Genomic DNA, 24832 nt, shown 5'->3' on the forward strand with positions numbered 1-24832 from the left:
AAATCATGTGCTGGAATAAGACTCTGCGCCTTAGAATGTATGATCGATGTTGATTCATGATGAATGATTATAAATTATTTAAAAACAAAACACCACATATATATTATTTTTTGTATTTGCATTCCGCGTTTGCTCGTTTTTCTTTGTCTAGTACGTGTCTGTGTATATGATTGTTTGCTAAAGCCATACAAAATGCAATAATTATGATGTGAGCATCTGTGTGTGTGTATGTGTGGCTAGAATTAAAAGCAAACGATAAACAAAACAAAAAATCTCAACCAAAGTACGACCGCCACCAAGACAGTGGGGGAAGCCGTGGAAAAGATAATGGAAAGATTATGATATAAGGGTGGCAAGATTTCACTTGTAAAACCGGGAGTCTCTTTTGTCTCAAACACAGCCGGCAAAGCAATGTACGAAGTGCCTAATTAAGTATATTACAATTAGCATTTGATTCTTTCGACAAGAAAACAACCACACACACACACACAGAGCACAACATTTTGTAATGCCATTTCGTTGTTAATATTGTTTCATTGCGTTTTGGTGGAGCAAAAAGAGTGCAATTTTTTGTAGTTTTAGTCGTTGCTTAAGACCAATCGATCTTTATATAAGTATTTTGTTGTATAAAACAAAAAAAAAACAACAGCAACCATTATGCGAGGCCATTCGTCTGGACGCCGAAGAGTTAGTTAGGTAACGTTAGGTTAGGCCGAGTCTTTTTTTCTTTTTTGTTAGTTTTGGTTGTCGTAGCGCCAATCCTTTTCTGATTTTCGGCACCATTTCGCGAATCAGAAGGCACAAGAACAAAGACACATACATATATACTCATACCAACAGCTACACACACACACACGTGCGCGCGCAAGAAGAGCATAATTCCATAAAGAAAGAAGAATTTCCGGATTACTTTGATAACGCGTGTTGTGTTGCACATTCTATAGCGCGCAACCAACGTTGGTTTAAAAGTCCTTCGGGCCACTAGATTTTTAAGAAGGTATAATGCTATTACGATGATGCCTATATTAAAGTCAGAACAGCTTTCATGTCATACACACTCCGCCAGATACACTCCGGAATGCTCCAGTATAAGTACAAAATTAAGATAAAGAAAAAACCACACAAACAACAGCAACAAAAAACACAGCGAAGGAAAATGTGAATCTATGATCTAGTACTCCTAAAAAAAAGATATGTTTACTCGCGGACTCGTGAGGAAGCCAGGTTGGATTGTGTATTGAAACCAGTGAAAATAAGGTAAAGTGTGCGGGGAAGCGAAATGAGAATCGAATCGAGCGTTTGGGCAATGTTTCAAAAAGGGCACAAAGAGAGGCACGATCGATATTCCAGTTTGCGGGGTAGTCCTACAAAACGCCAGGCAATATTGTATAACATAACATATAATGGTAAACATGCACAATCCGTACTCAAAAGTATCGTCCCTATGTATCACCCTCACTTAGTGTAGAAACTGTAGTGTAGTAGCAGTAATAGATATGATCGTAAACTAGCCGTTAAGAGATATCGCATGTAAGCGCATCGGCCACTACCAATCAAGCAGGGGAGAGTTTAATTAGGTGTATATGCGAAAGAAGCGCCATTGTAAGCGAAAATCCCTTTTAGCGTCCATAGAACGGCAAACCTCCCCCTCCCAAACGTCATCATCCTTACCCCGAGTCACTGGGGCTTGTGTGTGCGTGTGTATGTGTGTGTGTATGCACGTGTGTTTATGTCAAGTCAAAACCAAAACTCCCAAAGTGCCCAGTTCAGAGTAAGAGGGAAATAATTATTGCAATGGTATGTGGAAACTTTATCTAAGCAGGATAAATTTGTGATATACTATTTTCCTTACAGAAAAAGAGAGAAAAAATCACACAAGCACACGCACACACACATGCAGACACACATATGTTTTTGAATGATAAATAAAACGTCCCGATTGTGAAGATGATAATGAAATATAAAACTGTGAGAGCTGTATAACTAAATACAATTTACCTCGGGAGGTTTTTTGTTTGGTGGTGGTGGTGGGACAACAGACAGTCGAATCAGAGTGCAGTTTAGACATTAGCCAGGTAAGAAGCAGAAGGATCTAGGATGGAAAGCAAGGAAGTATAGGAGGGCCAGGAACAAAAATGATGGTGCTCTTTAAATGTTGTAAAATTCAACTCTATGCTCAATTGTGTGTGCAACACAACACCATCACTCTTTTGTATGTTCTGTATTATTTTAGAAGAAATTAAAAACCCTAACTTAGGCTCCCTAACCTAAAATATGAGCAAAAATTAAAATAGCTATCTCTCTCTTTCTCCGTTGAACTTTTTTTTATGAAGAAGCTGATTATGTCAGGCTTCCAGAGAGAAACTTTTGTAAGCCACCGAAATTTGTGTTCCCCAATTCGATTTAATTGTGTCTCTGTGTACGTACGCACCTGTTAAGCTGTGTTTCTTCTGCTTTCCTTAACTGTGGTAGCCAATCAAGGAGATTCTTCTGACTCCTCCGTCTTCCAAACAGTTTGTTTTGTGGGTGTGTGTCGTCTTACAAGCATCATTTATTTTCCTTTTTATCAAAAAAAAAAAAGATTATTAAGAAGCAAGACATATTTTATTCGTCCATCGATGAAGCCATTATACTAACTGTAAGAATAATATAAAACTAGAGAAGAAAAGATTCGATTTTTGGGTTGGTTCGCTGGTTCTTATTCATTTTAGTGAAAAAACATTGTTGACACGCGTTTTCCTTCGTGTAGCCGGACGGTCTTAGATAGGACAATTTTTAGCAGCTTCCTTTTAACCTTTGTGCGTGTGTGCGTGTGCGTTGGGTGTCCGGGATTTTCGGGTGCGTACCCACAGTTCGAACGATTACCATTTTTCTACTTACGATGTACCCTGAACCCATCTCAGTATAACTCAGTATATCTCAAGTGTATGTGATGCGGATGATTCTACTAGTGCAATATATCTTACCTTATGTGTAGCTATTACGTTGCATGGCAGCATGCCATGACAAAAGAGGATGACAAGTGGTGTAGTTGACATTTTTGTTTTTTTTTTCTGTTTTTTTTACCAGACAGTTGTCACAAATAGAAAGAGTCACACGCACAGCTCAGCTCTAGTGTACAAACAGGAAAGGCTATTATAGAATTCGTGTTTCTTTTTTTAAGTTTTCTGTGGAAAAGTTTGTGAGGATGTAAAGAAAGGTTCTAATAGACAGGACACAGCGGCAGGATACATTCAGGTATGATTAGTAAATTATGTCCCAAAACACAGTTACGCACACGGCACACACATGCTCTCTCTCTCTCTTAGGCAATGTTTACTAATCAAAGGCTACGCGGAACGATCGAGCGATGGTATAACAACAAACAGTCAACGATCATGCATGTGATAAAAAGTTGTCAAAAAGAAAGTAAACACAACAAAGGGAAACTAAGAAATTGGTAAGAAGGAAAACTAAAACAACCACGATTAGGTTTCAAACCAGATGATACATTGGCAAACAAAGATTGTGCCCTCAGAAATTCGCATCTCTCTGCTGGATGTTGTACTACACACCGACACTTGCTCATTTATTATACGTTTATGTCTTATTAGCGTTATTTCGTTAATTCTTTCGCCTTTACTTACGCGCAACGTAACAAACAACCAAGTACTAGTGAAACACATTCCAAAACCAAAACATCCAGTCGCAAGAGTAAAAAGGTATACTTACGTTCTGTAGTAAAGTAGAAGCGAGCAGAAGAAAGCAAAACCCAGCAAATGCTTCATGATACTCAAAGGCTGTCAAAATTATTTTTATGATTATGTTTCATCGCCTTTATCTATCTATTTGTCTAACAACACACCACGACACGCACAGGAAAATCTTACAAGGAAAATATAAAAGCAAAGTATGAGAAGAACAAAACAAAAGAATAGTGTAAGAACGATAAAAAAAGGAAAGGGAAACAACATAGTCAATATGCAGAAGTATACTTAGACTTAGGTCTTAGGAGAATTTAAAATCAAAACAAGCAAACAAAAAACATCTGACGCTTAATCCGAAATCGAAAACAGAACAACACTCTCAGATAAAAGCATACATCTAGCACCTTGCTTCCCTTGTGTTCGCATACAGACGTACGAAAGCACAAAAACCTGGGTAACCGAAATAATGCAATGCAATTAGTTTTTACACTAGCGTACAACAGTATAAGTCTTTGCTTTCCGTGTAGCACTTTATGAATCTTTAACCTTTTAGCGTAACGGTGCTTACGAGGAAGAGCTTACACATCAGGACACAAGACACATTGGTAACGCACCATACAAGCAACAATAAAATCGTTGATTGTGATTAGCTTTTCGTTGTAATTGTTGTTGACAAAGTGGAACACGGTGATTCACTTATCTTAAGTGCTTTAGAAGACCTTATTTTAAGTATTTAAACAGCTGTTAACAGAAACCAGATTCAGTTTTCGTTTGTAGCAGCGGTGGTGTGTTAACAAACACACATACACCAACACGTGAGCGCGCAATTTTATTCTGAAATGCTACTACTTTACGAAGGAAGAGAGGAAAACCGTATGTACTTGAACGAATGTGCAACCTCTAATAATAGCAATAAGCTTTAATTTATTTATCTTTTTAGTGCTGAAGCTCAACCACCAAACACACACATACACATACACGCAATGTTACTCACAAATTCCTTCCGCTCGCGTGACCTTTTCTTGGAAGGGTTGGTGATGATTATTTACTATACATTTACTATACGTGCTTCGTATTTTGTCAAATTACGTTCCGTTCCTAGAAAAACAAAAAAACATCCACCTTCAATGAAAGTAGGAAAGATTTTCTGATAGAGAAAAAAGAAACAAAGTTAAAAAAAGGAGAATGAAAAAGAAAACAAACGTTAAACTAAGCAAGCAACACTACAAAGAACAATGGCAACAAACGCAAACAAGAGTGAAATAATTTTATTTTACCGCAAAACAAATGGCAACAATGTGGTAAAGAACAAACAAACACGCGAGTTTACGCATAACTTTGTATATTTATTTTCTATTTCTCCATTAGATAAACCAATCTATTGCTGGAGTGGAGAAATTTCCTTTTGTTAGTTGTTTGATTGTCTTTTTTGTTTCATTTTTTGTTTCATTTTTTGTTGTAATAATTAAGCGTATCACGCACACGCACACATACATATATACACTGTATTTTATATGGTATGTTGTGTTTATCTTCACGGAATAAAGGAAAGCAATTTTAGAAGTAGCAACAAAACAAAACAACAACAACAACAAAAACGGGAAGAATTTATTTATACATCATATCTTTGTAAAAATATTCCATCTTTAAGGTAGCAAGCAAACACAAAAAGGAAAAAATGAAACAAAACAAAAATTGCAAAAAAAATCAATCAAATCACGAATACTATTGTTAAGCATGAAGAGCAAGCATGTGTCTTATCAAACTCCAAAATCACAACAAAAAAAGGAAAAAAAACATGCAGCAACCGATAAACTGTGCGTTTTTGGTGCGGTTTTGTTCATATTTTTCTGTTTTTACATGCGTTGGAACAGAATATCAAATTAATCAGGCTCATAGAGTAAAAGAACTGTAATTGAACTGTGTCCGTCAAATAAGAGCAGAAAAGAAACAAGAGCATCAGATCTCACACTTCCGCCTGTCATGGCACTGCCGAATTCTACCAATTAGCGTTGAATGGCAGTCGCCTGGATCTTGAGTAGGCATTGGATAAACTCGTTTTTCAAATGAACCGTTGACTTAAAATGACAGTTGACAATTCGAGGGTATACTTGTGTTGTTTTTTGTTTCATGTTGAAATAGAGACTGGTGAAAAATGGCGGCCACTACTAAATATCAGGCTTTAACTTCAACTCTATTGCGATTTGTGATTGATCATCCTTCAAATATCGCTTCTTGTGTGTGTATGTGTGGATGCGTAAGTCAATGCGAAAAAGGTGCCATTATGTTTATTATATTACGGTGTATGTTTCCGTTAGTGCATTACTACTGCTCCTGCGTTAGGTTAGTAGATTAGTAACCGACACGAGAGAACGAAACGATAAATTCAATTGCGAAACTATTGTGCAAAGGAGGGGTTCGTTCGGTAGATAAATCCGACTTTATCAGTCTGCTGTGGCCCATATGATGAAGCAACCTTTTCGGTGCGAGAAAGTTCAGGTGCTGTGTGTGATTCGCTCAAACTGCCCAAGAGTGTGCTGCACAACAAAACAATAAGGAAATAGCGACCCTTAAGAGGGAACGAAGAAGAAAACAGCAACATTTTGAAGGCAATATATACACATACAAAACATATATTTTTTTTCTTAGCAAATGAAAAAAAGGAACCGAGTAGCGTACACACACAAACACTTTTTCTTCATGGATACTCAAGCAAACAAACACTCTACTAAAACTCACCTACAGAAATAGAGAGAGAGAGAGAGAGAGAGAGAGTGAGATGAAAAGCAGAAAAAAAAAACAAATGCAGCAACCAAAACCAGATGGAACAATACAATAATGATAATATGATAACGAAACAGTGATTAATAAACGCTAATCGATCTAAGCAATGAAACTTAAAAAACTGAGTAAAGATATAGTGTAACATGTAATACTGGTGTAAAACAAAAATCATTAGCTGTGTAAGACGATGCGTGTAGAGTGCACAAGCAAGATTTGTAAAGCAGAAGAAGGCAGTAGGAAGAAGGATAAAATCTATAACTTTCTGCAATTCTTGCGTGTGCTGCACATCGTCCCCCACGCGTACAAGAGGGACGATGGGAACGAAAACAAAGAGGGTGTACGGATTTACCTCCTGCCTGTTCTGCCTTTTTGTTGTTCTATTTGTTTTTGTCCGGTAGTTTTTCTTAACTCAAACAAAATAATAATAAAAAATGGTAGTGAGAAAATTAATACGCAAATAAAATCAACAAAACCAACAAACAAATAATAAGAACAAAAAAATAGAAAACCAAACAAAGAAACCAGAAAACCCTTTACAAAAAAAAGAGAGACGGAGAAACCCCCAAAGCGAAATACACATAGAGATCGCCGTATTATCAAACAACAACAACACCCACTCAAAAACAAAACAAAACAAAAAAACAAACATACAACTAATGGTGCATATTTAGCTGAGAGGAATCATGTTTTTACATAATATACACACTGGGAAGTAAGGAGAACGAAAAGTGGACTACCGGGAACCTAAGGAAACGGTAGAAAGAATGTTACAAGAGAGAGGCTTGTTTAGCGAAAAAAACAAAACAAAACCAGATGAAATTAGTGCGTAGTAAAAGTGTGTTCGTATGTGTGTGTGTGTGTCTTATGCACACCGACTTTCGCACACTAGTAAACAGGAACAGGAAAGGCGAACCGGTGCTCTGTAAACCGTATAGAAAATTTGTAAGTGAATGGAAAATTAATGGAAAACGCTAGAAAAAGAATCGTAGAAGAAAAAAAACAAAAAAGCCAGACAGGATAAAGAAAAGCAAAAAAGAAAATGAAAAACGGAAAAGGGAAAAGGAAAACAAAAACAAAAAACACGAACTTCAAATGCGCATACAAATTTCACATTGAAGAGACTGAAATGCCAAATTAATCATACCTTATAGACAAAAAAACGTAAAAAAAACAATGTAGTAAAGAAACACAAAAAAAAAGAAGAAAAAACAAAATAAAGGGGATAATAAAACAAGCGACAAAGTGAGAAAAACTTTAAAACAACAATGAAGCACGCACACATACACACAGAAATTCCCGCCATCTCCCACCCACACCACCTCCCCCACTCTCACACACACACACACACACACACTCACACAAAGAATCATAATCTAAACATTAACAAAACGCGTGGCCAGAGGGAATTTACGTGCTTAGGTGTTATATTGGTGAACCAGGCAAGGCCGGTCGGAGAAGAAATGAAATCCGGTAAAAGGAAGTGAGGAATAAGTAACACAGAAGAAGAAATTTGTGGATCAAAAGTGAGAAATATAAGAAGCGGATTAGTGAAACACTAAACTGCAACTGTACTACTACGAACACGAGCAAACGCAAGGTGAACAGATAAAAAGTTTTCGTATATTTATGGTACACGCTGTGTGTAACCAAGGCAATGGACGGAAAAAACAAGTAACAGGAGAGAAAGAAAACATCAACAGAAAGGCTACTAAAAGCGTGTACTACACACACGCTACAAACGAAGCACGCGGAAGCGCAAGCAGTAGAAGCAAATTGTCGTTAAGAGAAATGTGAAGAGTAAACCACAACATCAACTACAACAAAACAAAAACAAACAAAAAAAACAGTAATAATGATTATTGATAGCAAAAGTAAGACTTTTTCTGCATACCCGACTCTGATAGAGGAAGAGTTACATTTATAAGGTTCTTAATGTTCAATATAGTGGTCAAAATAGTGCACACATGGTTGGTTTTTTTCTTTGTTCGTTATTGGTGTCCTTTGAATTTTGTCGTCGAATGGGTCTTGGCTTCCAATGCATCTCGCCTGCAAAACAATCTCGTCAGCTCAACAACTTCATCGTGTAAAGAGTCTCTATTCGTTAAAATTCTTCAGCAGGCCTTGCCGTCCGAACCATATCTAGTAAGATCTGTTCGTCCAACGCAACTCGTCTCATTAATCAAGAAATTTTATCGTCAAAGGTATCGTACCAAGGGTAAGACACTGAGTAATCTATGGTGTTGTTGAACATTGGCCCTCAAAAATTCCGTTCTCAATAAAAAGGTGATTTTATAACCAAAAAAGGGTTCGTTTTCAATCCGCTATGTAAACAGCGCTATCTAGCGTAAACATTCACAAGCTATGGACGTCAAACGACATTGAATTCAGCAGTGTGCTGAATTGTGACTGACGTCTAACGTCAGGCAGCCGTTGATTGGGTGCTGTCGAGAGCTCGCATGATTTATACTGCGTCAAAGCTTCGACAGTATATTCCCCGAGATCGGGATATTAGTTTCCGTGCTATTTCATACCCCTTAATTCTCTTGCCAATAGCAGCTACTGGCCAAAGTTACTGCGTGTTGCTGAATGCATTCAAAAGACGCATAAAGCGAAACGAAACGTTGCATTTGCATGAACGGAAACAATATTCCTCCCGACTGGCTGATCCGCTAGGCGAACGCAGAGGGTGTGCAAAAACAAAGGAAGAAGACGTCCAAGAGAGAAATGCATACAGATTCTTTCCCGTGAAAAACTTACGTGAAATTGATACGGCACAACCGAAGTGAACCACAAGCGGTAAGCAGAACCAGTCGAAGAGGAAAAGATTTTTGGATGGATTAAGCATCAACAAAGTACAAGTATATTACAACCTTTGCAGAACGTCGGCAGCGAGAGCGAGACAGGTAACAATCAAAAGCTCCGAACTTGTTTTAACAAGTCACAACACAGCAGCCACAGCCAGCAGCGGTGTAGAGTGACACCAACAACAAGGGCCAAGTACGAAATCACTTTCCTGTTGTGTCATCCCGCCAATTGCCTCATATTGCTCAACCAGCGCTTACCCCTTTTTGCAGGAATCTAACTTTGGTCAGTCAAAACACTCCCCCTATCCTTCCCTTCCCCCCCCGTGCAACTAGAAAGGTGAGAAGTACAAGGGGCGGCAAGTAAAAAAGGCTGGAGACGGCGTAATTCCATTCTTGCCGTTTTTATGGGCAACATCGTCCTGCGGAATCGTATTCTGGAGAGCATGAACAACCTCGAACACGGTGATGATGGTGGTGACGATTCTGACCATTTTGAAGTAGCACGCGATCGTCTGTTCAATGGTATGCAGGACGACGAAGACGATACGCCCGGATCACGTAGCGAATTTGCATCGATTTTGCGCCATCTCATACGTAGGTAAGTGTTCCCTGGCCGTACGGCTTTGACGTGTCCCGCCAAACAAAGAGCGCTTAAGTTATGAGAGTATGGTTCCGTTTTCAGTGGCGAAATAATGGTGCTGAACTATGAAAGCTACACGCATCATCCGCTTCCGGTGATAAGGAAGAAACCGAACCTGCAGAAATTGATGGTGAGTATGTCTCTTTCTCCTCGTCCTATTTGTCGTCCTCGCCTATAAATGTTGCGAAATGCTTCTGGGGGTGTTAAAGGGTGTCATCGGTGAAAGTGTCCCGTCGCATCCTCCTATATCCTAAGGATCCTCTCTATGAATGTTTTCGTCTTTTTAATGTAATTGGCCACAATCTGTTTGATTTCAATTCCTTCTTTGTCGCATTCCGGGCTCAAGTTTGATCCTATGCTGATCCCTAACCTTGTATTCCCGCGCTTTCTCCCTTTATCATTGTCCGTTCCTACTTCTGAGATTTAGTCCTGAGTTTTAAAGTAAGTTTTTTGTTCAGTCAGCTGTGTTACACAAAATAAACAAAATGGAATCCAAAGGACTGTTATAGTCACAAACACAAAAAAGCATTTCTTTTATTTCTGTTTTTATCCTCACAGCGCAACGATATCTATCACTCGACACAGATCGCATGCGGCCAAAGCGATACGGTTGGCGTGGGAGAGGATGGCGGTGGTGGTGGCGGTCATGAAAAGTCCACGGCACCGTTTTCGCTCATGAGCATGGTGGCCGATCGGCAACAGGGGCTCGGAAAGCGCAAGGGACCGTTCATGCAGAGCGACAAGTGTAAGATAATAAACCATTTCCGGCCGAACAGTTGCACCGAAACGATCAGCTCGTGCGATTCGAAGGTATTCTGCGGACGATTCACGAGCAATGGGGACCAGTTCGTGACGGCGGGCCAGGATGCACTGGTCCGGGTGTACGATTCATCCCGCTGTCAGTACAAGCTGAAGAGCACGCTGGAGACGAAGCACGTGGCTTGGTCAATTCTGGACATCGATTTCAGTCCCGATGGCAGCTCGTTCGTCTACAGTACCTGGGCTGATGCATGTTAGTAGACCAAGAAGAGGCCATATGAATTGCTGGGATCGGACGTGCATGATGCTAATTTTCTCCCCTGATGGTAGTGTTTATTTCCAGACTAGAGCGTGGAATGTCTGATAGCATACATTCGCTGTATCTGTGCTCGAACAACCGGAAGCTGGGAGTGTTTACCGTGTGCTATTCAAGCTGTGGCAAACACATCCTGTGCGGTGCTAACGATGGCAGTCTGTACGCGTACGATTTGGCAGCGAATCGGCGCACTCTGATGGCGCCCGTTGCACGGGAGGAAACGGATGTTAATACGGTCGGATTCGTCGATGAGCTGTCGAACATATTCTTCAGCGGCAGTGATGATAGCGTTATCAAGGTAATAGTTTCGAATGGAATGTTTCAGAGACATACAGAAGTATCAGCGTTTTTTTCCAATCGTTTCTTCTAGCTGTGGGATCGTCGCTGTATGAACGAATCGAACCCGGAAGCGGTCGGACGGCTGATTGGCCATTACGATGGTATAACGTACATCGACTCGCGCAACGATGGTCGGTACATCATATCGAACTCGAAGGATCAGAGTATCAAGCTGTGGGATCTGCGCAAGATGTCCCCGTCCAATATTAGACGCGAGCAGGTGTTAAACCATTGGGATTACCGATGGGACGATGTGCCAAAACGCTGTGAGTAGCCGGTGTATAAATACGCATATACTTTTTTGAAAGTGATTTCACTTTCTCAATAGGCGCGCGGCTGTGTGCCTTTGACATTTTCACGGTGCATTTAATTTATTTTGACATTTGTTCCCCATTTCCATAACAACAAAGTCTTCAACATCACAAAATCACTGAGGGGAGACACCAGCATAATGACGTACCGCGGCCACAAGGTACAGAAGAGCTTAATACGCGCGAAATTTTCGCCGGCAAGCACCACCGGCCAGCGGTACATCTACACCGGTTGCGGCACTGGACGTTTAATAAGTAAGAAGCGTCTATTTACCATGAAGCTGGACGAAATTGCCTCTGCAATAATGTTCCTCCTCCTCGTTCTTTCCAGTTTACGACGTATTGACCGGTTCGATTGTGGAGGCGATCGAGGGACATCACGATATTGTGCGTGATGTGGATTGGCATCCACACAGAACGGAAGTCATGACTTGTTCGGTATGTAGGGAGCACCCCTCACGTGCTCTGCCCATTCCGCCTCTTTTATCTTTAACCCTTTTTTGGTTATCCTTTTTTCCAGTGGGATGGAACCGTGCATCGGCACACACATTGCAGCTCAATCGAGAAGCAGGAACAACGGGAACGGTTGCATCAGCTCAAGTCACGGCGTCTATCGAATGCGAACCGTTCCGCCGAAACGGCTTCCGATGCTGATGAGGACGACGAGGAGGAGTTTGTCGATAGGATCGATGGAATTGTACGAAGTCCACCGGTAAGACGATCGCGCCGTTTGGCAGAACGATACAGTCACGATGGGGGGCGTGCTACAGCCAGCGGCCGACTCAGCACCATTAGCAGTAGTAGCAGCGCCAGTGTCTCCAGCAACAGCAGCAGCAGCGCTAGCAGTAGCAGCAGCAGCAGCAGCAACAGTGTACGCAGTTCCAGCTCGGGACGTATCAGTCGAAATGGGAACTTTCCTGCTTCGCGCACCTTACGCTCCTTGCGCTCGTTCGAGTCGTCTTTCCGCTCGCTACGTAGACGGCTCCGCGACAACCCGTGAAAGCGCAACAATCAACCACTACATCGAAACACAGCGCTGCACAGGATTTGTTTGTTTAGGGGTTGTTTCAACGGAAAAAACCCCGATGCCCCCTGGATCAGGAAAATGGAATTATTTAAATCACAGAATATAAATATAGACTAGCGTGGAAGGAGGGGAAACGTGTGGTAAATTAAGTTTTCGTTTTTTTTCTTTTCAATTGCACCATTTTGTGATAAATGAAATGGTCTATAGAAAACAGGAAAGGAAGTAGTAGGAATTAGATGAAGTGTAAAGTAAGGTTTTTTTGAACAACTGTTTTTTTTACATTCAATAATACAAAACTACTACACAGATGTTTCCAATTTTTAGGAAGAATTTAGGACTTTCTCTCCCCGTTTGCAGTGATGAAAAACCAGTTTTTTGCTTTCATTTTAGTGTAAGGGATTTGTTTTACAGATTTAACGAACACATCATTATTAGAGTAAAATAAATAAAGAATAAAACGTAACACTCCTTTTTATTCCAAGCTGCCAGACCACAGAGCAGGGAAAACAAAAAAAAACACACACACACACACACACACCTTCACCGTTCTACTACTACTACTGCTATTTTCTGTAGATTTTTATGTAATGTTATATATGTATATGTATATTCGATGGACTGATTTTGTATTCAACTATTATTCAAAATGTTTAAAAATCACGGCAAACGCAAGAAATAACAAACCGTGAAAACAATATTTCAGTAAAGATCGAATAAAGAAGTTAAAATAATCGTAAACAACACTCCATATAAAGCAATAAATTGCGTATGTTTTTTTTCTTACTTTTCATTCATGTGTTTTGCTTTATTATAGCCTAGTTTTACTGTCTTACAAACACATTTCTATCATTCGCGCTCTCTCTCTCTCTCTCTCTCTCTCTCTCTCTCTCTCTCTCTCTCTCTCTCTTTACTTCTCTTCAACAGGCGGCATTCCTGTTTCACCTCCTCTTCAATTTCATATTCACGACGATTATGACGTAGATTATTCTTAGTATTATAATGTGGTAGAATAATGGATGTGACGTATGTATGTATATATATATGTATATGAGAGCCTAATGTTGGTATAAATGTAATGTAATGACACCGTGTGTGAGTGTAATTTATGCTTGTTACTTTTCCCGCCTAGTTGCAAAAACATACGAATAAGTTTTTTACTCAAAACTGACTGATCATCACATACAAACACACGTCCACACGCTACGACACTCTTTTCTCCGGCGGCATCACACTGCTAGGCTAACAAAAACAGCGCACGAAATAGTGGAAAATAGTTAACTTAAAGTTATATTCGTATTTGCATAAATAGTTTGCCTTTAATGAAAATTTCCATGTGAATAAAACAAACAAACAATGTACGTTTATAATGGTACGGGAGGAATTGCAACCCTTGATCGTGTGATTGATAACACACAAAAATACACACACGCGTGACACGTACACCACAGGCATCGATTTTAACTAAATTTAGTCAATATTACACAAACAAAAAAATGCAATCCGAACAAAATAAAGACTAATATTCTGCTCATAACCGTCCACCTTTGTGGATGTGTGTGTGTATATGGGTAGAAATATAGTGTTCCTTTCTTTAAGCAGTTCCGTTTCGTTTCTTAGTCCGATTACTGTATATTCTGTTTACTTCTTTTCATCCATGTTCGTTATGTTATGTATAATGTATAAAAGATGTTCATGTAAAGATCACAATCAAATTTAAACCGCTACCCTTTCCGTGTTTCATGTGCTGCTCAGTTCGGTCATACTATCGTTTTGTTTTTGGATACATTTCGCATTCTACCGCTGTCTGCGAACCAGCCGCAGGCATTAGAAAAACAACTGATCCTGCAAACCCGAAAGTTGTCGTCTTCCTCTCTTCCTCTTACCTACTTAAATCACATTCCATAAAGCTCAAGCATACTAAACACGTACACAAAACACGCTTCACCCTTCCATTCGCTACACACACACGCGCGATCGCGCACACATGTAAAAGAGTGAAGGACATGATTGGCCGAGATGCAAATGTAAGTGCGTTTTTTAAGCTGATCGATCGTAACGCTTGGTAACGTTTTCGATTATTCGGGAAAGTTGCTTCGATCGAGAGCTATTGTTTCATCGCAGTCTGCCCTGCTAAGCAGAGTGAGTCGAGCTGCTGATGTAGAACGGTAGATTTTGTGCGTCCCAAAACCTTGAGCTCTAAATGTAATTGAAGACTCAGAAGGGGGAATTCTGGCGTACACGAATAACTTCTATGATGCAGAAGCTTTAGTACTTTATAGTTCTAGCCCTCACATAAGCCTTTTTACATTAAGTAGGAAGATGTGTTCCGACATGTATCACGAAAATGGCACCGGACGATCCAACCCGTAATACCTTTCCTAGGACTTTGGTTTAGGCGAGCGATACGGTTGACCGGGTATATTAGTAGGACTGAATGTATTACAGCATTATTACAAAGGAAACGATGCAACGTTTGCATTTTACAATTGCATGAAGGATAGATTATAATCATTTCAAACAGCACAACAAATGCATTCCCAACATCAAGATATGTGCTCCTCGTCGTATCCTTCACTCATTTTACCGTGTTCCCCTCACATCCGTTGCTCTATTCAGTATGAAAAATATGATTTTTGTTGCTCTCTCAACTAACATCTCTTTCTCTTTCTCTCTCTCTCTCTCTCTCACTCTCACTCTCACTCTATCACGCCTTTCATGCCGATCCTTCCTCTTTCCTACAAACACCGAGTACAAAAGCTTATGTGCTACAACCGCGTAGTGTAGTGCCCAAAACTCTTTGACAGTGTGTGACTTCCTCATCCTAAATGTGAGCATTATTAGCAGTACGTGATTTTCTCACATGATTTACCCTAAGATTAATGGCTTATTTTGTTTTGTTTTTTTTTCGAATACACACACACACACACACGCGCGCAGAACACTTCTTTAGCTCTTTATCATTGTTTGTTTTTTTTTTTTTGATAAGATGATGCCTTTCGCTAATTCCATAAAATGTGTGTTTGAGTTTCCTTGTTTCTGTTTTCGGTTTCCTTTAAGTAAAGCACTAACACATCAACACTCTAGAGAGGGCGGGGGATACGGGAATGACTTGACTTTTTTACAAGTGAAACTTTCGTTCTGAGCTTATTCCTTGTGGTTTTGATAATGTTCCTTTTTCAAACCTACTGAAACTCAACTGGCGCTTGTTGATGCTGTTGAACACATGTGACAGGGCTACCACTCCTCAACATTTTGTGTCTGTTTTTTTGGTATTCCTTTCTAAGCTGGTTAGTGGTACACTATTTGGTGTGGTATTCTGAGTGTGTATTTTGGCATTCATACGTATTTCCCTTCCTGTCAACTGTTATTCCCCGTATGTAATGCTACCCACACACCGCAAAGGCTACTAATTACGAGAAAACATTCATTAAGCTAGTTTGCGGCCCACCATCGTTGGGTCATCTCAGCAGTTTTGCTTCCTCTTAATAGTAATATGTGTTCCTACCCACCCGGCGGTAAAGCAAGCTGCAGCACAATCTTAAAACCTCGCATGTGCTCCCCCTTTTGCTCCATGTTTGTATCAGTTTTTTTCTTTGTTCAGTCCCAGGCCCTGCAAGCCAACGTTTAGAGCCTTAGTCAATCAGCTGCCCGATTAAAGGGGGTGCCCATATTCTGTTTGATGAGCCTGATGAGATGATCGCGCTTGTCGATGAGCGTGTTCGTGTGTATCGTTTGTATGTGTTTGTATGCTAAAGGGAGTTTTTTTTACGGTTACAAGTATAAATATCAGTCGTCTCTACTCCTACAGAGCACTTTTCTGGCTAAGCCAATCGCCTGATCTCAGAGAATCTCGCAACAACGGCAGTACCTCGGGCGCGGACCGTTGATTGTTGGTGGCGGTGTGACCGGTGCAAAGTAAGCGTGCACCTTTATGTTTGGAAGGTGATTCTGTGAGGGTAGTCGAGAAGAAAAAAAAATTATTAAACATTCTAATCGAGGAGATCGAGAGCCATGACGTTACCCTTAAACGACGGATAGCGTTCCGCGAGATGAGTTGGCAGTCGTACAGCTCTATCCGCTGTAGATTGTGACAGGATATTAGATGCTCTAGCGTAGCGTCAGTGATCAGTGGACAGTTGTCTAGCTCTAGGACGGAGAGGCTTTCGGCCGCACAACCACCACCGGCCAGCTGTCGGATACCTTCGTCCGTTATTAGCTCGCAGTGCGATAAGGTCTTCAGTGAATATTAAAACACAGGAATACGTTAGCAGATTGAATTGCGAATTTGAAAACATCTCTGGTCCCTCCTTACCAATTTCTCTAGACTAGGACATCCTAACGCCAAATTTTGCAGTGTGGCGTCCGTGATCAGACTACATTCTTCCAGATCCATACGCTCCAGATATTTGCAGTTCTACAATAAAGCAAAAGGACATACGCCGAATGTGAGTGAGAAAGTAAAATCATAAAACAAAACCCGAGTTCTAGCTAACCTTTGCCAGAGCGATGAAGCCACTGTCGGTGAATTGTGCGCAACCGGCCACCTCGAGCGTGTTGAGATACTGATTATTCATCGCTAGGGCAGTGAGCGACTGATCGGTAAGCTCGGTACACTTCGACACGCACAGTTGCTTCAGGTTGCAGCACTTTTCCGCAATCTTCGATATCGAGGCATCCGTTATGCTCTGTTTGGACAAGACAAAAATATGTTTAAATTAATTCGAACTTAAGAAAATATTTCCGGCCGAACACTACTCACATCACAACTATGTAGATTTAAAACTTCTATCCCTGGACAGTAGATAGCGAGCGAGATAACGGCCCTATCGTTCACCTGTTTGCATCCTGCAGTACCGACGACGATAGAGAAATTGCATCCGCGGAACGGGAGGAGAAAGATAAACAGAAACGCGACATTAAGCACAAACAGTTGCACCATGCAAGCATGCATTGTACGCGAAGGTACGTGTTTGTATGTGCAAACAATAGTTGTTGACAAATCGCGCGGCGCAGCAGGGCCAGAAGGGCAATAACATTGCATTCCCATGTTCGTATGTGTTTGGTTTAAGCATGAGATTAACTTAATTATGGTACATTATGGTACTGGTACACCAATTTGGCCCAAATTCTTAACCCTCTTGGCTTACCTTTACTGCTAAACTTTTTAATCTTATTGCATCCTCTCGCAAGCGCTTCCACTCCATTCTCCGTGATTAGATTGCACCAGGACACATTGATTTCGGTCAAATTCTACGACGATAACAATACGAAAGAGCACACACGCGTCACATTTTCGTTTTACGGGTACTACTGCTACTACCACTACCTACCGGACACCCGTCGGAGAGTGCCTTAAGGCTGCTGTCGGATATCTGTGAGCACGATTCCAGATTGATGGCGGTCAGCTTGGCGCAGTTCTTGCTGAGCTGCTGTATGGCAACGTCGCTGATCTTTTTGCACTCGGACAGATCGAGATGTTCGATGTTATGGCAGTAGTTGGCGAGGGTACGAATCGAGTGGCTGCCGACCGATTGGCATCCGCGCAGCCGTAGATACTTGAGAAAGCCGCCACACCGCTGGGAAATGTTTTCGATCACAGGACCCTGTGTGAATTCAACAAAGAGGAACGTATTAAAAGTAAACACTGATAGGGACTTGCTACTTGAGGTAAGGTACTCCTCAATATACTACCTCAATATCACGTTGAAAATCGAAAAGATCGATCTTCTGCCAATTAGAACCGTCCAGTGCAAGCATGTTCCAATACCGGGAAACCTGAAAAAGAAGGTTTTATTGTACAAAAAAGGCCGTATTTCTTCTTTAATGGCACTACAATCCCTTCAGGAGGTGACTTGGTGCTAAACTCTGTAAAAAGATGTACTCACCTGTCCACAGCGGCATAGTGAAGTAACGTCAAGGTATGATAAAATGCGAAGTAAAATTTCCTTTGGTAGTTTTCGTGAGATTTCATCATCCGGGATTATGCATGATTTCTGTAGGGATAAGAAAACCATAACAATAGAAGGAATTACTGTAATTATTATAGCAACAAACGTCCTAATATATTAAAGGTACAGATTTTGGAACGCCACATCAAATCGAGCCGTTAATATGATTCCATTTTTTCTACCCCATTTCTAAACCATTCCCGCATGTTAATCGCATTCCGTGGCAACGTTTACAAATTTAAACCCCTTCTCGTAGACGCAGCTAGTAATCGGTTGGCCTTTTTACACAGGAATGTAAATATGCAAACCACGCTACCAGCTCCAGGCTACGGCAGCGCAGTGAACCGTTTTCCCTCAACGAAAAGTACAATTTCCATTCCCTAACCTTTAGAGGCCACCTCTTAAATCGGGTCAAGTAATGGAACGTTACCGGAGGTCAAGGTTTATATGGCTGCAACGGGCATGGGAACAGAGGACCAAACCGACTATCGCGCACGGTCACGAACTAACCAACCAAACTGGGAATTGAGAGCATGTGCCCCCCCCCCTCCCCCCTCTCCCACACCCGCCGAAGAACAAGAAGACGGGTGTTAAAATTTTGGATGTAGCGTGTGGCAAAGTGTTGCCCCAGGTCAGTCCCGCTGGGTAACATTCACGACCCGACGGATATTGAGGTTAGTCGCCGTGGAGGACTGTCGATGACAAAGAGAGAACTTACAAATGACAGCAACCGTCTCCTGCTACGAATGTACAGCATGGTTTAACTTAATATTAATAATAAATAGAGTTCGAACTTCGTTCGGAAATTCGGAAGAGAATGTAAGGAAAAATTGAAGCTTTTCCTGCGTTGCACACCTGCTGCGGCACACGTCGACTGTAGACTTCGTAACTACGCTGGTTTTGGTACTGTTCCTGGTACTGGTGATACTGTGGCTGTTGCTGGTAGTACTGCAGCTGCTGCTGCGTCCCACGAGTCCCGTTTCCATGGTGATGATGGTGATGATGGTAGTGATGGTGATGTGGATAATGGCTTGGCTGATATCGATGCATCTTGTTTGCGGATCACTATTTCTTCGACGGATACTAGATTTTTTTATAAAGATCACGACGTTCGATGGATAGTACACAGTTTCCCTGGCAGCGGTACAAAGCGAAGGCACAGCACAGACTTCCTTTACTTGCGCCTTCTCCCTGAAGTGAATTCGTTTTTGGTGGATTATCCAATTATTCCCTGAGTGTAAGTAACTTTAATTTTCTAAAACACTCGTTCACGATCGTTTGGAAAATACACCGCACGCCAACGCCACTAACAAAGCACGGGTAAACTAATCCGTAAAACTGCTCTACAAGGATTTTCTGCTCTAGAGGCGATCTTCTTTGTCTGACGAGGAAGCACACAAAAGTAGACGCGGTCGAAGATTTTTCGTTCCTGTTTAGTCCAAGCGGATGGATGTGTGTGCTCTGAGCTGTCGAGACAACACAAACTACTTTAATAATGCAAACGGTGGAAAAAGGTTCGATAGAACCCAAAACCTAGACTAAGAGCGACTAAGAAGAAATGAGAGCAGTAGCAGCAGCAGCCAGTCAGCCCTACGCAGACGGCCCAGAGAAACCTAATACAGGAGCGTCCTTTTACCACACACCGAGAAGAAGTTGCTGGTATGCTGGCAGGAATACTGCAAAAAGGCGATTCGTACGTTTTCTGAATGAGCTGCTTCGTAAAATGGAAACGGAGAGGGGTCTGAAGATCCGGTTTTGGGGGAAGGGTAGGACCACGCAGGACGATAAGCAAGCTGGCGAAGTGGTGTACGTTTTATACACAAAGAACCGAACCGACGAACATCCGATCTGGTGCACCCCGAAGGTGCATTGTAAAAGGACCGGGGGAATCCGTTTTCCTCCTCCAACTAAACTTGGTTGGCGAGCGAGTTGCCACGTCATATGTTGATCTGACGAAAAGGACACGAGTCCCGCCGAAGACGAAACGAAGCTGGATTTAGGACAACTCGCGGGTAGAGGATACCTTCGATGTAGACGTACACGTCGGTGGTGCAGCAGCAGTACGCTATCTGGACCTATTACCATCATCCTTCAAATGCATGAGCCAGCCCAGACAACTCTTTGCAAACAAAAACATCGGAACAGTGCGTCGCGTATCGTGCAACGCATTGAAAAGGGTGAGGCGAGAAAGGGAACCTTTCAATGGGAGTTCCAGACGACAGACAGTTCCAGACGAGTGGGGATTTTTTTCTCTGCTTTTTCTGGTTCGTCTCGATTGGACGATCCATAGAGCGTCATTTAGATTGCAATGACAACGCCCGACACTATTGCGGACGAATCTACTTCCTATAGGGCGCGTTCGGAAATGCAACAGTCATTAGGGATAAAAGCGTGGGTTTTTTTGAGCTTGATGCTTTAAAATAGCGCAACGTAGCAATCAGAGCACAAATAACGGCAGTACAATACTATTTATTACCACCATTTGAACAACCATAATAATGCGATTAGTGCGACACTGGGCAATTAAGATCTTTTGAGAAGGATATAAGCGTCTGGAAGGAACCATTGTTCATCGCAAGTGACAACGGATAGCTGAAGAAAGCTGAAAGAACTGAAGGTGAAGAAAGCAAACACTCACTTTGTAAGGCGCATGTTTCACGTCTCAGAAGAGCAAACAATACTGAAGGAAAGAAACAACATGCTTTTTTGCAGCAAGTAAATATGACTTTTTCTTTGCACTTTTTAGAACTTTGTTAAAGTAAGTAACAAGGATTTTCTTGCTATAAAAATTGCCGTAAACCGCTGTCTACATCTATCGTTGGGTTTAACTGGAATCCGACCTGACCTGAATTCATCTGCCTTTCCAACCTTACATCTTCCCCAAACAGCATGGCAAACGCCAGGGAGTCACTGGCATCGTGCGTTATCTGCAGCACACCGACGAGTGCATCCATCGTCGGGGGCAAGATTTGTTTACTTTACGAAACTGCGCACTAACCACCATCGTCCTACATTTCTTTTGCTCCAGACACCAAAATGAGCTCCAGTGTTGCAGTTGCAGTGACGGATGGTGAACATCTTCCAGCGTATTATGGGATGCAGTGTCTAGAGGGAGGGGGGAGTGAAATATTAATTCTTCCATCCTCTTTTCGGCAACATTCAGTGCTAGATGGGGTATATGCGCTTATCTTACTTTCTCTTTCTATGAGACAACTTTTCATAACAAAAACAGGTTTACAAGGGAGGTAAGGTTTATCATGTTTACGCATTTTTGTGTACCAAAAAAGAGAATTGGACAAAAAGGAATGACCTACATTTTCAGCTGATTTTTACTATACGAAATATGTGAAATTTCTTTTGCATGGTATCAGTGCTGAGTCATGAAAATCGTTGCAGTTTCAAATGTATATGAATGCAATTAAAGCCTAAAAAATGCTTCTAGAAAGCAAAACGCAAATTCGATAGCTTTGTCCAGATAAGAATTAATATTGTTTCGACCCTAAGTTTCTTTATCAATGGATCACTGAGAACTCGTAGAAAGACTATTTCACGATCCTGTAATGTTTGGCGTGAAGTCTTCACACGGCAGAGTATTCCGTAGAGAGGACTGATTATCCAACTACGTGGTATTATCACGTAGTCCAGTAAACCAGTAGATGGCCTAGAAGGTCGTTAAACCACGAAGGTGATTCAAAGCCATAATAAAGGCAGATTTCCATCGTTAGATTTTCATTTTCTTTAAACCTCTGCATGATACAGACTTCAAACAAATTACGGATGAAGAATCTGAGACAATTGGTTCCTCATGCTCAAAATGAAGTATCCACGAAGTTGAATTGCTCTTATTAATTCGTTTTCTCTTTCTAATCCCATGTAATGGAACGTAATGGACCAGCACTGCGCGAGAAGTCAGCGGACACGGATACACATTTTTTTTTTCAATAGCACCCAAAGACACCAACCGGAAGTGTGTGTGGGTGTTTGTTTCTGCACGTGAAAAGCGCGTGTACGTCTCGGGTTCTTCTTAGAATTGGAGCAAAGTGTTTTCGCATTAGCACCTCCTACAAAATAACATCATCATCATCATCATCAAGTCTCAAAGTCATCTCCAGTGCTCTGAACACTTACCTCGAATCGGTTGCGAACCAGCTGACTGTGGTTCAGCTTGTCGTTCGGCTCCTTACCGGAGCCTTTCTCCCTTTCCCCGTTCCGCGCCGTCATCGTCCGTGTTTGGTGGAATCTCAACTTCCGCAGTTCCGCTGCAGGCTGGAATGTCGTTGTTTGTTGCTTAGTTAGCCTTGTGCGCCGCCCCTTTCACCACAGCAACGATGCCTTTCTCCTTTCCCCCGATGACAGACACGCAATCTAAACACTAATATTCTGCAGGTTTCCCTTTACAGTAGGACACAGACCACCGACGAGCGAAGGAACTACGCACTAGAAACGACTTGCCCTCGGTCGCAACAAAGAGGCGCAACCAACGTCACCACACAGCGAGAGGCAACACCAACCATCCAACCAACCAACACACGAACAACCGACGACTACTCGCGATCAGGCCAGTAGGGTTCAAGGGAAACGGTGAACCGACCGACACGGAAATAAGGGAGACTCCACTAGGAGAGCATATGTGTGCGATGATGGAGATTCAAACCCACTGTTGCAAAGGCGAACGAACGTACACCGCGCGCTCTAACGCCCTACTTGGGGTTGGGATGGGTGGTGAATAAAGCGGGAGGGTGTTCCAGTATAATTGAGAACGCACACGAGCGATTCCAATGCGCCCCGGGGAGGCGTCAAGTTGGGCAGTGGCTTTTGGGAGGGTTGGCCGGAAGGAATGCCTCTATGGTATCGACACTTCGGGAGCACTTTCCTTTGTTTGTCTGGCGCGCGGGTTCGAACGGATGATGCACGAGCGCTACAAGTACACACACATACACCTTCACTCTTGTATCCCTTCCTTCTTGCTGGCGATGGCGATGAACACTAGATAGGCACACTTCTTCACTAGCAAATACTTTTGGGGACACCTTTAGAACTTGACCGAGCAGTCCTGCTGCGAATTCAATATTCGCTAGAAAATAATAAAACAACACATTGCATTAACACCAGACGGAACCAAAACATTCGCTTTTCCTTTCTAATATCCGCAGGAACACTGGCAGACAAGGCACGGCACACATTCCCAAACACACGGACGAATGGGGAAAGCCCCAAGGTTGAGCTGCCCAGGATGACTGCCACTAGACTGGCCGAAATAGATGCACCACACCGATGCAACAAGCACTGCCACTGTGTGATGCGTATGTGTTCTGATCCACAAGAGATAGACCAGATCAGACCAGAGCAGTAGGCCGGTCCGTGTTCATTGGCGATGTTTCGCGATTAGCAACAAAATAAGAAGAAATATACGCACACACAGTGGAAAGAAACACACTATCTATTCCACACACACACACATATACACATTCATCAGTATGCTACCACCACCAACCCCCTTTAATCAACCCCTTTTTCGAGCGTAGCTGACCATTGGAATTCTTCATTCAATATGGCGACGATTTCTTTTGCTGTCTCATTCCTTATGCTACTGTAAGATTGCCCTGTTGTGGAATTGTTGTTTTGCTGTTGTTGTTGCGTTGTTGTTGTTCTGTCATTTAATACGATGTTGTGTGCGTTCTATTGAAACTTGTTGTTGTCGGCGAGACATCTTCGCTCACACGCTTTTTTCGGTAATCGAAGCTGTTCGGGATTAGAAGAGCTTCGATTACTTTGGATTCTAGGGAGGTTTTCCTGGAGTAAAAATTCACTATTTCAAGCTGATGTTTTTGATCTGATGGTGGTCCGTTAGCCGAGAGCATAGCAATGCCAATCTTCACAAGACAAGACCGAAAATCAACTACATGCTATAAGTCTCGTAAGCCATTAGATGCCCAGCATGACCTCAGAAGTCGTTAAGCCAAAAGGAGGAATATTTTTTATCTAACTCTTTGTAAATACTAGTATTTCTAAAAGAATACTGATCATCGAACGAGTGAAATAAACTATTCCATAGAATAAATAAACGAATCCCACTTTTACGAATGCAATTCTTGACTGCTTTGAAATTGAGTCGATATTGCTCGTACTAATGGGCGATATCCCCAATTTCTTGGTTCATGGATTTCTCTGTACTAATTACTCGGACTATTTTTTTTAAATTTTGTTCCCTTTGAGAA

General features: G+C 41.8%; 3 protein-coding genes across 4 annotated transcripts in view; 1 reads left to right on the top strand and 2 right to left on the bottom strand.

The window, feature by feature from the left end:
• The window catches only part of LOC126563791 (kinesin-like protein KIF21B), a 106745-nt gene that overhangs the window by 73405 nt on the left and 8508 nt on the right, over positions 1-24832 (bottom strand). The window lies entirely within an intron of this gene.
• LOC126564260 (DDB1- and CUL4-associated factor 11) lies at positions 9644-12644 on the top strand. The gene is made up of 8 exons (XM_050221258.1): positions 9644-9872; positions 9957-10044; positions 10473-10926; positions 11004-11287; positions 11360-11594; positions 11739-11894; positions 11971-12077; positions 12160-12644. Exons 1-8 carry the CDS (start codon positions 9679-9681, stop codon positions 12637-12639), a joined length of 1998 nt encoding a protein of 665 aa, XP_050077215.1. The 5' UTR covers positions 9644-9678; the 3' UTR covers positions 12640-12644.
• Positions 16430-22860, bottom strand: LOC126564676 (F-box/LRR-repeat protein 20). Its single transcript, XM_050221762.1, has 10 exons — positions 22743-22860; positions 18552-18659; positions 18358-18441; positions 17997-18269; positions 17814-17916; positions 17426-17511; positions 17160-17351; positions 16979-17080; positions 16688-16900; positions 16430-16614 (listed from the first exon to the last, which is right to left on the bottom strand). Exons 1-10 carry the CDS (start codon positions 22833-22835, stop codon positions 16507-16509), a joined length of 1362 nt encoding a protein of 453 aa, XP_050077719.1. The 5' UTR covers positions 22836-22860; the 3' UTR covers positions 16430-16506.

Source organism: Anopheles maculipalpis, chromosome 3RL (assembly GCF_943734695.1).
Source record: "Anopheles maculipalpis chromosome 3RL, idAnoMacuDA_375_x, whole genome shotgun sequence".
Lineage (NCBI taxonomy): Eukaryota > Metazoa > Arthropoda > Insecta > Diptera > Culicidae > Anopheles > Anopheles maculipalpis.

Bases quoted from the DNA above. Each gene is read 5' to 3' on its own strand.
- LOC126564676 (XM_050221762.1), bottom strand. From the start codon at position 22,835: ATGACGGCGCGGAACGGGGAAAGGGAGAAAGGCTCCGGTAAGGAGCCG. The intron at 17,917-17,996 runs GTAGGTAGTGGT...TTATCGTCGTAG, and splicing joins CACTCTCCGACGGGTGTCCG to AATTTGACCGAAATCAATGT. The intron at 17,081-17,159 runs GTTAGCTAGAAC...GCTTTATTGTAG, and splicing joins GCTTCATCGCTCTGGCAAAG to AACTGCAAATATCTGGAGCG.
- LOC126564260 (XM_050221258.1), top strand. From the start codon at position 9,679: ATGGGCAACATCGTCCTGCGGAATCGTATTCTGGAGAGCATGAACAAC. The intron at 9,873-9,956 runs GTAAGTGTTCCC...TTCCGTTTTCAG, and splicing joins TTGCGCCATCTCATACGTAG to TGGCGAAATAATGGTGCTGA. The intron at 10,927-11,003 runs GTTAGTAGACCA...CCCTGATGGTAG, and splicing joins CAGTACCTGGGCTGATGCAT to TGTTTATTTCCAGACTAGAG.